Source organism: Mobula birostris, chromosome 4 (assembly GCF_030028105.1).
Source record: "Mobula birostris isolate sMobBir1 chromosome 4, sMobBir1.hap1, whole genome shotgun sequence".
Taxonomy (NCBI): domain Eukaryota; kingdom Metazoa; phylum Chordata; class Chondrichthyes; order Myliobatiformes; family Myliobatidae; genus Mobula; species Mobula birostris.
In genome coordinates this window covers 29,074,331-29,088,076 of record NC_092373.1, presented here as the reverse complement: position 1 = coordinate 29,088,076, position 13,746 = coordinate 29,074,331, and the positions used below count along the sequence as shown (strand labels likewise).

The following is a 13,746-nucleotide window of genomic DNA, read 5'->3' as shown; positions in this document are numbered from 1 at the left end:
CATTCATAATCAGCGGAGCTTGTTAATGCCCTGATATATTCAGATTTTCAATTATTTAAACCATTTCCGTTTGCTGTCTATGAAACACCCTAAAGTTATTACATGTTTAATAGTTCTATCTATTCTAGTGTTACAGGCAAGGGTTTTCTCTCCTTCCTAAAGATCATAAGAGAGTGAATCTACGCATCTCTTCACAAACCTGAATATACCGCCTCTGGTTGAAAAGAACTGGAGATGACTCAGCAAAGGGGCAATCTTTATAGACACAGTAAGTGAAGATCACACAGACCTGACCTGAAACCTCTTAAAGGAACAGGTATATCTGATTTTTCCCAGTTTACATATCTCACTTCACTCATGGTATATGGAGTCTAAGCTTCTTTTAGTGAATGGGTTATTGCACCAAAAGGTGAGTAATCCACCTTCATAATGGAAGTTGATTACAACCTTTTTGTGATGAAGTGCTGAATATGATCAGCTCTGAGTGTCCAGTCAAGACATTGCATTATAAATGGTTTCTATGTTTTCTGTCCTCCCTAAATGCCCAGTCAAACGATTCTTGCTCCAACTGTTGTTAGTGTTGTCATTTATTAATGGAGAATGGAAAAATGGCAGTCTTGATGAAGTCTGTGAACTTTTGATTCTAATGCCTTGCTCTTCTATATTACATTTGGAGACTGTTGTAAAGATCGTTCTCTCCTGCAGTGTGTTTGGGACAGTTCAGAGTGTTACAACAGCGCAAGCTCACCCTGGAGTCAGTACGGCACCGGCAACATTTGGAGGTGAATAATTTCTTTCCCTTTAACAAATGAAAACATTTAACATAATAGATAGCTTGGTGTCGCATCTAGTAGAGCTGGTATCTTACAGTACCAGTGATCAATCCTAATTTTCACTGCTATCAAAGGGGGAGGTTCCTGTGACCACATGGGTTTCCTCCAGGTATTTTGGTTTCTTCTGGCATCCCAAAGATTTGAGGTTGGTCTGCTAATTGGCCACTTTAAATTTCTCTTAGTGCATGTGTGTGGTAAAGTTGATAAGATTGTGGGGGGAAATGGGTGTAAAGGAAAATAGTGAGGAATGGGATTGTTTTTATTTTTGTATTTAGTTAGAGACAGCCTCTTCCGGCCCCTCAAGCTGCTCTGCTCAGCAATCCCCCAATTTAATCCTAGCCTAATCATGGGACAATTTACAATGACAAATTTCCTACCAACCGACACATCTTTGGACTGTGGGAGGAAACCGGAGCACCCAGAGGAAACCCACACGGTCATGGGGAGAACGTACAAACTCCCTGCAGGCAACGGTGGGAACTGAACCCAGGTCACTGGTACTGCAAAGTGTTGTGCTAACCACTACACTGTCGTGCTGCCCATGTGGGTTGGCATTGACTTGATGGCTGAATGACTTCCTTAAGAGGGGAAAAAATGGAAATATTGCAAGTCTTTTTGCAATTAAACAAATACTCTAAATTTCAGATTTGCGTATGGTGATAAAATGCCATCTGTATTGTTAGCTGGCCTACTTTCAATGAGAGAAAATAAAAAGCACCGGATCTTTCACCATTTGTTCTCCCAACTGTTTTGATGTATTCTTACCGCAACCTTTACTGATCAGCAAGTGATTTCATATCAAGTAATTGTACAAAATATATTAAATAAGATCTTCACTGGAAGACAAAGTTATTATACTTTCATATCTGTTATTTTCTGTAAAACAGCTTAAGCTGCGACTAATGAAAAAAAAATCTGTCAGTTTCAGGTAACCTGTTCTCTCCCCCCACAGTCCTTTCCTTTTGATTCACCCACACACTCCAGTCTTCTCAAAACTTCCCCAGCCTCCTGTTGCCCAGTTTGTTTCTCCTTCCCCCCCCCCCTCCAATCCTTGTTCCACCTACCTTGCACCCATGCTCTCAACTCTTTCGGTGCCCTATCTTTACCACCTGCCTCTTCGTTCCCATATCTGATTCACTCACGTTGAATTCCATAACTTGCAGCCTTTTGTTGTCTCCATGGGTTACCTTTCAGCTGCTGTTGCTATCTCTCTTCCTCCAGCACCTGCCCATCAACTCCTCCTCACCTGAATCCACCCATCACCTGCAACTCTGTCCTCGCCCCTCTCTCTCACCTCTTTATACTGGTTCTCTCTCCTTATACTCCCAGTGCTGGTACAGGATCTTGACCTGAAATGTTGACAGTTCCTTTGTCTCTAGAGTTGCTGTTTGATCCTCTGAATTCCTCTAGCAGCTTGCTTATTTCTCCAGATGCTGGCTCTTGTGTCACAGCAATTACCTCAGCAGACTGACTTATGGTAGTAATATATTTCTCAGTTCATCGGTATTTGCAGTCATATTAACATGTGAATTAAGGGCGGGAGTAGGCCACTTGACCTCTTAAACCAATTTCCCCATTCGTTAAGATCATGGCTAAACTTGATATGGTCATAAACCACAACATCCTACCAACTCCCAGAGCTCTCCTACGCACTCTTTCCGAACAAATTTCAACAGATTTGCAATCCTGTGAGAGGAAAATGAAGTTCATCTTGTTAAATGGATGGTCCCCTTATTTTCAAACTGTAGCCTCCCGCTCCAGAATCCACGAGAGAACATCCTGTCCACATCTACCCTGTTTAAAAACCCTTCACAAACTTGAGTTTCCTCTCACCCTTCTAAATTCCAGCTAATTTCAGACTAGCTTGACCACCCTTTTTTATACCAAAGTGTCAGTCAAGTAAATCTCTGAACTGCTTCCTATTGACCTACATCTTTGCATAAATAAGGAGACCAATGTTGTACTAGTACTCTAACTATAGTTGCACCTATATCCTAAAAACTGAACTATAGCCTCCCTGAAATTTAATATTCCATTGTCCTTGTCAGAAATTATAACATTTTATTCGCTTTCTTAACTATTTGTACTTGCAACATGACACCCAAAACACTTCGCACCTCAAAGCTCTCCATCTCTTATCAATTAAACACATTTTTAACTGTTAAAATGGTTAAATATTTCCCCATGTTACATTTTACTTGCCAAGTCCTTGCCCGACTCAGCCTCAAAATAGAGGGGCATCCATAAGATACAAGTGCAGCATTAGCCATTTGACCCATCAAGTCTACTCTGCCATTTCATCGTGGCTGATCTAATTTTCCTCTTTGCCCCAATCTTCTGCCTTTTCCCTGTATCCCTTCATGCCCTGAACAATCAAGCCTTAAATATGCATAAAGATTTGGCCTCCGCAGCTGCCTGTGGCAAAGAATTCCACAGATTCACCACTCTCTGCCGAAAGAAATTCCTCCTCGTCTTCTAAAAGGATGCCCCTCTATTCTGAGGCTGTCCTCTGGTCCTAGACTCTTTTCCCCCTTTTACTATCCACTTTGATATTATTTGCTAGCTTGCTTTTATATTTCATCTTTTCCCTTCTAATAATTTTTTTAGTTGTTCTCTGTAGGTTTTTAAAGACTTCCCAATCCTCTATCTTCCCACTAATTTGTGCTTTGTTGTATGCCCTTTCTTTTGCTTTTACAATAGCTTTATCTTCCCTTGTCAGCCACAGCTGTACTATTTTACCACTTGAGTACTTCAGTTTTGTAATCCAAGCTGACATTGAAGTATTGATTGATGGAGAACTATTTAAGTGGAGTCATTTCATGTTGCAGACCTCCACACTGACCCTTAAATGGAGATACGAGAGATTACAGAATCCAGAGCAACAATACAGGAGAGTTTCAGCAGATCAGGCAGTATCTGTAGGCAGTCAACTGCTCCGGTTAAAGGGTCTCAGCCCAAAATGTCAACTGTCCACTGCCCTTAAATGCTTGATATGCATTTCACCATAAATAGAAACGGTATAGGTAAAACTTGTTGGCAAGTTTGCCTATTTTAAATTATTGTTTCTGAAAAAATTGTACAGTTGTTTACAAATCATGGGTAAGCAGGAATTTACTCTACCCACTAACAAAAAAAAATTGACCCAGTTAAATTTCATCACCCCATTGATAGGGTTTTTAAGATAAGATTGAAGTGTGAAGAGCTCTATTATAATACAGCACCACAATTACATGCAAGTTGCTTGTCACTGGCTTAATGGCAAAATGAGCAGTTGTTCTTTATTTGTGATCTGACATTTTAAATAATTAACTTTAGTGAGTCTTTCCTTTGCTTTTCCAGCAGCAACCAATCCGTTTGTAAGTGCTCCTGTTCTGCCACCAACTGCTGCCACAAACCCATTCCAGACTAATGGGAGAACTGCAGGTATGGACAATGAGCTTTGAAGTCTTGACAGAAACCATTATTGTTCATGGTGTGATGTGAATGTACCAGTAACCTCTGAAGTCTCTGCTCATCCGGGTTCAGTGCAGGTCAATGGAAGCAGGTTGTCGGCAACTCAAAGTTTAGAGTAAATTTATTGTCAAAGTACATATATGTCACTATGTACAAACCTGAGATTCATTTTTCTTGCAGGCATTTATAATCGATCAAAGAAATGCAATAGAAATAATGAAAAGCTGTACTCAAAGAATGACAAACAGCCTATGTGGAAAAGACAACTGCAAATTCAAAAATAATAATAATATTAAATACTGTAACTCAGCAAATAATACTGAAACATGAGTTGTAAAGTCCTTGAAAGTGAGTCTGTAGGATGTCAAATCAGTTCAGTGTAGAGGTGAGGGAGGTTCTTCACACTGGTTCGGGAGCCTGATGGTTGAAAGTTAGTAAGTGTCCCTGAACCTGGTGGTGTGGGACCTAAGGCTCCTGTATCACCTTCCTGATGACAGCAGCAAGATGAGAGCAAGGCCTGGATGGTAGGGGTTGATGATGGATGCTGCTTTCTTGTGACAGTGCTCTTGTGGGTGTGTTCAGTGGTGGGGGGGGGTGGCCTTTTCCTGTGATGGACTGGGCTGTATCCGCCACTTTTTGTAGGCTTTTCCATTCTTGGTATTTCCATCCCAGACCATGATACTACCAGTTGTTATACTCTCCACTGTGTATCTATAGAAGTATGTCAAAGTCAGGGGAGTAAATTTAGGATGGAGATGAGGAGGAACTGCTTTTCCCAGAGGGTGGTGAATCTGTGTAATTCTCTGCTCAATGAAGCAGTGGTAGGCTACCTCAGTAAATATATTTAAGACAAGGTTGGATAGATTTTTGCACAGTAAGGGAATTGAGAGTTATGGGGAAAAGGAAGGTAGGTGGAGGTGAGTCCATGGTCAGATCAGCCATGATCTTACTGAATGGTGGAGCAGGCTTGGTGGGCCAGATGGCCTACTCCTCCTATTCCTTATGTTCTTCGAAGACATGCCGAAATCCAGTTTACAATTCAAATTGTAAATCAAATTCTTGATGAGAAGAAACTAAATGTTCATGCTGATATGAGGAAATCTGCAGATGCTGGAAATTCAAGCAACACACATTAAAAAATGCTGGTGAACACAGCAGGCCAGGCAGCATCTCTAGGAAGAGGTACAGTCGACGTTTCAGGCCGAGACCCTTCGTCAGGGCTAACTGAAGGAAGAGCTAGTAAGAGATTTGAAAGTGGGAGGGGGAGGGGGAGATCCGAAATGATAGGAGAAGACAGGAGAGGGAGGGATGGAGCTAAGAGCTGGAAAGTTGATTGGCAAAAGGGATACGAGGCTGGAGAAGGGAGAGGATCATGGGATGGGAGGCCTAGAGAGAAAGAAAGGGGGGGAGCCCAGAGGATGGGCAAGGAGTTATGGTGAGAGGGACAGAGGGAGAAAAAAGGGAAAAGGAAAGTAATAAATAAATAAATAAGGGATGGGGTACGAAGGGGAGGTGGGCATTAACAGTTAGAGAAGCCAATGTTCATCAGGTTGGAGGCTACCTAGACAGAATATAAGGTGTTGTTCCTCCAACCTGGGTGTGGCTTCATCTTGACAGTAGAGGAGGTCGCGGATAGACATATCAGACTGGTAATGGGACGTGGAATTAAAATGTGTGGATCTCTGTGGTGCAGATTGGAAGTCTGTGTGGGGCGCCACTCCTCGCACAGACTTTAGAGCAAAGTGTGGTTAAGTGCCTTGCTCAAGGACACAAACACGCTGCCACAGCTGAGGCTCGAACTAGCGACCTTCAGATCACTAGACGAACGCCTTAACCACTTGGCCACACGCAAGCACGTTACTTATTCATAAAGTTTAGATGGAGAACTCAAATTAGTTTATGTAAACTAAAGGTCCCACTGTTTTGTCACTTCATAAGTGGATACAATGGCCTTAATCTTTGTTTTGGATCTGACATAAGCAGTAGTGATAATTCTACCTATCACTTAGGTTGAAACTCTTGTCTAGGCAGGTATTTCTTTCAGTGAAGCATCAGTCTATACTAGTACCAGATCACTACAGAGTTGTGAGGAACCAAATACTGCAGATTAATCTGTATTTTATTTCAGGTCTGGCCTTGACCTAATTTTTGTAAGTTGAAATGTGTATTCAACTGAAACGGCTAAAATTGGCTTGTAAGCTCTGAATACCAGTAATGTATGGTGAAGTACCCAGAATGAGAATGAAGGCTGATAGTTTAAAGGGGAAAGAAAGAATTCGATTTGAAGAGTGTTTGAAAATTGATTTCCTGAAACATATCTAGTGGATTGAGTAAACTTTGTTTTTAGAATTTTTTTTTGTTTCCAAGTTCCATGCTTTAAAATATTGGCACGGTGTAAAGCTCAGTGCAACCATTATTACCTAACATTGAGTTGCTTCATTGTTCTGGTGAAGATGCTCCTGCAGCTGTTCAGTGCCATAATGAAAGAATGGTGATTTGTTTCCGAGTCAGGATAGGATAATGTGTGGTGATGATGCCTGACAAGGAACCTATGGGGAGGTCGTATTTCCAAGTGTCTGCATTTCTCATAGTTTGCGAGCATGGTTACGTTTCTCAAAGACTGAAGTTTATGAAGTGGTGGCGAAATTGGAAAGAGAGGATGTAAATTGAGTGGTAAATTTCCAAATGTTGACAAGATAGAGAGGTTAAAAGCAGCAAAGGCAAGAAATCCATTGTGGAGGTTAGCGATATGTTGAACAATATGGTAATTAAGAGTCAGATAGATACTTTGAGTGGAACACCTGGTAGTAGCTAACTGGGATGGTCAAATGGATTGTATATTTTTCTGTAATACAGAATTTCATTATCCCGGTGCTGAAGTCATTAGGTCCAAATCAATTAAAGAACAAAAATATGCAGAATAGTGACAAAGTGGTGAAAAAGCATGCTGTCTTCAAAGGGGCAGTCGAAGTTCTTGAACCATACTGCACACTGCAAGATTGTTGTTTTGTATTTAGTACTTAGCTGTCCACTTGCACTGTTTCACATGCGTGGAATTGCATGTTTGTTAGTTACTGTTCTAAAATTTTTCTGTTGGATAAAAGTTGGGGCCATGTCCATCAACTTCGGAAGATTAAACACTGGACCTATAAGAAGAGCTCTGGTTGTGAGAAGAATTATGAAAGTTCATTTTCTGGCTTTTTTTAAACTAACTTGGAAACCCATATCCCTTCGCTCGCCCTCCCCCTCCCACCCCAACCCGCCCTCCCAAAAAAAAAAGCTGCTTCACTTCCTTTGGCGTCTTTGTCTCTATACCAGCTGCTTTACTCAAAATTTCATCTTTGCCCATTATACTTCAACCATTGCACTGCGCTGGGGTTCTCTGAGACATTAGCATATAAAGTACATGAAAGGTTAAACCGTTTGATATGAAGTTACATACCAGTTATCAGCCTGCATTTAAAAATAAATATAGATCCCAGGTGAGTTGTCGTCTTGCATTTAGAAACAATCCACATGAGTTCATAATTGAATCTTTTCTCAGTGGTAATTAAAACTTGCATTTTCAGATGATTCAGAATCAGGTTTAATATCACTGGCATATGTCATGAAATTTGTTAACTTAGTGTCAGCAGAACAATGTAATACATGATATAGAAAAAATATCAGTTACTGTGTGTATATAACCGTTAAGTGTGTACAGGATGGATTCCTGTCACAGTATGTGGACAGGCCGACCGGGGGAATGCCATACTAGATCTAGTACTGGGTAATGAACCGGGTCAGGTCACAGATCTCTCAGTGGGTGAGCATCTGGGGGACAGTGACCACTGCTTCCTGGCTTTTAGCATTATCATGGAAAAGGTTAGAATCAGAGAGGACAGGAAAATTTTTAATTGGGGAAGGGCAAATTATGAGGCTATAAGGCTAGAACTTGCGGATGTGAATTGGGATGATGTGTTTGCAGGGAAATGTACTATGGACATGTGGTCGATGTTTAGAGATCTCTTGCAGGATGTTAGGGATAAATTTGTCCCGGTGAGGAAGATAAAGAATGGTAGGGTGAAGGAACCATGGGTGACAAGTGAGGTGGAAAATCTATTCAGGTGGAAGAAGGCAGCCTACATAAGGTTTAGGAAGCAAGGTTCAGATGGGTCTATTGAGGAATATAGGGAAGCAAGAAAGGAGCTTATGAAGGGGCTGAGAAGAGCAAGAAGGGGGCATGAGAAGGTCTTGGCTATTAGGGTAAAGGAAAACCCCAAGACATTCTTCAATTATGTGAAGAACAAAAGGATGACAGGAGTGTAGGTAGGACCAATTAGAGATGAAGGTGGGAAGATGTGCCTGGAGGCTATGGAAGTGAGCGAGGTCCTCAATGAATACTTCTCTTCGGTATTCACCAATGAGAGGGAACTTGATGATGGTGAGTACAATACGAGTGAGGTTGATGTTCTGGAGCATGTTGATATTAAGGGAGAGGAGATGTTGGTGTTGTTAAAATACATTAGGACGGATAAGTCCCCGGGGCCTGACGGAATATTCCCCAGGCTGCTCCATGAGGCGAGGGAAGAGATTGCTGAGCCTCTGGCTAGGATCTTTATGTCCTCGTTGTCCACGGGCATGGTACCGGAGGATTGGAGGGAGGCGAATGTTGTTCCCTTGTTCAAAAAAGGGAGTAGGGATAGTCCGGGTAATTATAGACCAGTGAGCCTTATGTCTGTGGTGGGAAAGCTGTTGGAAAAGATTCTTAGAGATAGGATCTATAGGCATTTAGAGAATCATGGTCTGATCAGGGACAGTCAGCATGGTTTTGTGAAGGGCAGTTCGTGTCTAACAAGCCTGATAGAGTTCTTTGAGGAGGTGACCAGGCATATAGATGAGGGTAGTGCAGTGGATGTGATCTATATGGATTTTAGTAAGGCATTTGACAAGGTTCCACATGATAGGCTTATTCAGAAAGTCAGAAGGCATGGGATCCAGGGAAGTTTGGCCAGGTGGAGTCAGAATTGGCTTGCCTGCAGAAGGCAGAGGGTGGTGGTGGAGGGAGTACATTCAGATTGGAGGATTGTGACTAGTGGTGTCCCACAAGGATCTGTTCTGGGACCTCTACTTTTCGTGATTTTTATTAACGACCTGGATGTTGGGGTAGAAGGGTGGGTTGGCAAGTTTGCAGACGACACAAAGGTTGGTGGTGTTGTAGATAGTGTAGAGGATTGTCAAAGATTGCAGAGGGACATTGATAGGATGCAGAAGTGGGCTGAGAAGTGGCAGATGGAGTTCAACCCGGAGAAATGTGAGGTGGTACACTTTGGAAGGACAAACTCCAAGGCAGAGTACAAAGTAAATAGCAGGATACTTGGTAGTGTGGAGGAGCAGAGGGATTTCGGGGTACATGTCCACAGATCCCTGAAAGTTGCCTCACAGTTAGCTTTCATAAGTCGAGGGATAGAGTTTAAGAGTCGTGATGTAATGATGCAGCTCTATAAAACTCTGGTTAGGCCACACTTGGAGTACTGTGTCCAGTTCTGGCCACCTCACTATAGGAAGGGTGTGGAAGCATTGGAAAGGGTACAGAGGAGATTTACCAGGATGCTGCCTGGTTTAGAAAATATGCATTATGATCAGAGATTAAGGGAGCTAGGGCTTTACTCTTTGGAGAGAAAGAGGATGAGAGGAGACATGATAGAGGTGTACAAGATAATAAGAGGAATAGATAGAGTGGATAGCCAGCACCTCTTCCCCAGGGCACGACTGCTCAATACAAGAGGACATGGCTTTAAGGTAAGGGGTGGGAAGTTCAAGGGGGATATCAGAGGAAGGTTTTTTACTCAGAGTGGCTGGTGTGTGGAATGCACTGCCTGAGTCAGTGGTGGAGGCAGATATACTTGTGAAGTTTAAGAGACTACTAGACAGGTATATGGAGGAATTTAAAGTGGGGGGGGGTTATATCGGAGGCAGGGCTTGAGGGTCGGCACAACATTGTGGGCCGAAGGGCCTGTAATGTGCTGTACTGTTCTATGAATACTATTAACACAAAATTTATTGATGCATTTAGAAGCAATGGGCTGTAAAAGAAGTTCCTCTGTTGCTATACTGAAAACACTGAACCAGAGTTCATCATATCTCTGCGACATTCGTATTAAATGTTGAACTTGATTGCTTGTTGCCTATTTAGGCTGTTGAAGTGAAACCTGATCCAACGGTTTTTACAGCTTTTCACCCAGAGCCATTGGGTGTTGATGACCAAGGTGAATTTTGGCTGGGTTTTCACTCCTTTAGTCCAGACCAGGCCTGCTAGCCATTGTGGAGCGCACAACAAAGTTCAGATTTTTGTTGTAGACAGTGAATGCATTAACATTGCCATCTTCCCTGTTACTGAGCATTGTAGTTAAAGGTTTTTAGTAACGTTTGGTTCAAGGTCACTTTCATGGACTCATGGCAGTCAAATGTTTAATTATCATGCACTGCCATAGAACTATTGCTTGTGATTATGCTGCATCCCTTCACAACTTCATGTATAGCCAAGCCACTATCTTTAATCATCCTTCGAAACTTGTGCCATCTCCAAAGGGATCCTACCGCTAGACATATCCTTCCCTCCCATCCACCCTCTCCATTTTCCACAGGGTTCGCTTCCTCCGTGCTCCCCTTGTCCATTCGTCCCTCCCCACTAATCTTTCTCCTGGAACTTATCCCTGCAAGTAGCCAAAGTGCTACACCTGACCACTAGTTTTTAATTCTCTTAAATCTTTTGTATATGAAGAATATCTGTGATATCACAAAATTATATAAACTTTCTCCCCCTTTAAATTTGTGTATACCCCAGTGCCACTGACAATAGATAAGAAACTTAGTTAAGATATCATTGCCATTGTTATCACTGATCATCACAATTTGTTATAAAACAAAAAGCCTGTGCTACATGTTGTATGTGCTTTATTGGAAAGAGTGAACCCTCTGGTTCCTGAAGCACGACAGTTGTTAAACTCACTCCTTACTAACTAGCTTTCAATTTTTCACTAGCTCATCTTGTTTTGAACCACTATTTTGTTTTATATTTGACTAATACTGATTTCCTGTAGACGGCACAGTAGCACAGCTAGCCCTGAGAGCTGTCTGAGCTCACACACTCTGCCTGTGAGCATGTGGTGTCAGATGGCACAGTAGTGTAGGGGTTAGCACAAAATCTTTACAGCGATTACAAGATCACAAGACAAAGGAGCAGAAGTAGACCATTCGGTCCATTGAGTCTGCTCCACCACTCCACCATGAGCTAAACTGTTCTCCCATCTAGTTCCAGTTTCCGGCTTTTTCCCCATATCCCTTGATACCCTGACTAATTAGATACCTATCAATCTCCTCCTTAAACACCCTCAATGATCGGGCCTCCACCGCTGTATGTGGCAATGAATTCCATAGATCCACGACCCTCTGGCTAAAAAAATTTTTCCTCATCTCTGTTTTAAATGGGTACCCTCTAATTCTAAGACTGTGGCCTCTTGTCCTGGACTCACCCACCAAGGGAAACAGCCTTTCCACGTCTACTTTGTGCAACCCTTTCAACATTCGAAATGTTTCTATGGGATCCCCTCTCATTCTTCTGTACTCTAATGAATACAGTCCAAGAGCCGACAAACGCTCCTCATATGTTAGCCCCGCATTCCAAGAATCATCCTCATAAATCTTCTCTGAACTCTCTCCAACATCAGTACATCCCTTCTAAGATAGGGGGCCCAAAACTGCACACAGTATTCCAAATGAGGTCTCACCAGTGCCCCATAGAGCCTCATCAACACCTCCTTACTCTTATACACTATTCCTCTTGAAATGAATGCCAACATACCATCTGCTTTCCTTAGTGCCGATCCAACCTGGTGGTTAACCTTTAGGGTATCCTGCACGAGGACCCCCCAGTCCCTTTGCACTTCCGATTTCTGAATTTTCTCCCCATCTAAATAATAATCCGACTGATTATTTCTTCTTCCAAAATGTACAACTGTATATTTCCCAACATTGTATATCATCTGCCATTTCTTTGCCCACTCTCCTAAACTGACCAAGTCTCTCTGCAACCTTTCCGTTTCTTCAACACTTCCTGCCCCTCCACCTATCTTGGTGTCATCCGCAAACTTAGTCACAAGACCATTTAATTCATAATCTAAATCATCGATATACATTGTAAAAAGAAGCGGCCCCGACACTGACCCTTGCGGAACACCACTAGTAACCGGCTGGGTTACCAATCTGGGTTCAATTCCCACTGCTGTCTCTAAGGAGTTTGTACGTTCTCCCTGTGATCATGTTTCCTCTGTGCGCTCCAGTTCCCTCCCACATTCCAAAGACATACAGCTTAGAGTTAGTTGAGGGCATTCTTTGTTGGCCTGGAAGCATGACAACACTTGCTGGTTCCCCCTCAACATAGTTCTGCTCATTTGACTTGACACAAATGACGCATTTCACTGTTTCGATGTATATGTGACAAATAAAGCTCATCTTTATTCCATTTTCTTCCACATCCTCCCGTTGGTAGGGTTATTTCCACAGTAAATTGCCTCTGGTGTTTAGGTGGTTAGTGCAGTCTGACTGGAGCTGATGAGAACATGGCGAGAAGAAACACTGGGATTGATATAGGATTAGAGGCTTTGGTGATTGGTCAGCACAAACACTGGGTCAAAGGACCTGCTTCTGTATGGCCTGTTTCTATGATCTTAGGGCTCAAAAACATTATCTAATGACGAATCAACAACCAAAGTAGATGTTACTTCGTGGGAAACACAAAATGCTTCAGGAACTCAACAGGCCAGGCAGCATCTAAGAAGAAGAGTAAACAGTTGATGTTTCGGGCTGGCACTCTTCATCAGGACATGTTATATTCATCCTTGGTTTGAGTAGTGATGACACGGGGAGATGTGATTTACTCAATCCCGCACCTTGAAAATGGTGGTAAGCAATCTCCGTGATTGTTGTTTAATGCCAATTAACTTTAAACTAATTTTAGATACCTGAAGAATATGTATATGTCTTTAAATTTGCCTTTAAGTAGTTTATGGTGATGCAATATAGAGGGAAAACAGTTGTAGATGAGTGTGCCCCACAAAATCAGTTCTGTTCTGGTCCCAGCACATAAGTGTAATTATGAAGAAAGTACAGCAGTGCCTCTACTTCCTTAGGTGTTTGTGAAGATTTGGCATGGCATCTAGAACTTTGACGAACTTCTATAGATATGTGGTGGAGAGCATATTGACTGGTCGCATCACAGCCTGGTATGGGAATGCCAATGCCTTTGAAAGGAATATCCTACAAAAAAGTACACCCTATCCTCATTATATGCAAGGGATACGTTCCTCGAAGTTGACACATAATGTGAAATCGCATAATGTGAACAATTATTTAAATGGAGAAAATAGGGATGTGTTCCGGAGGGCTTCCTAAATATGTTTTATCTGTAATTTATTCACAT

General features: G+C 42.2%; 1 protein-coding gene across 5 annotated transcripts in view; it reads left to right on the top strand.

The window, feature by feature from the left end:
- The window catches only part of agfg1a (ArfGAP with FG repeats 1a), a 59,083-nt gene that overhangs the window by 39,016 nt on the left and 6,321 nt on the right, over window positions 1–13,746 (top strand). For 4 of the 5 annotated variants that reach the window (XM_072255079.1, XM_072255076.1, XM_072255075.1 and 1 more), the window contains 2 exons: window positions 706–782; window positions 4,173–4,256. In XM_072255079.1, coding sequence (XP_072111180.1) covers window positions 706–782; window positions 4,173–4,256 — 161 coding nt within the window. The remainder of the gene's footprint in view (window positions 1–705; window positions 783–4,172; window positions 4,257–13,746) is intronic. The other variant, XM_072255078.1, reaches the window with a different exon arrangement.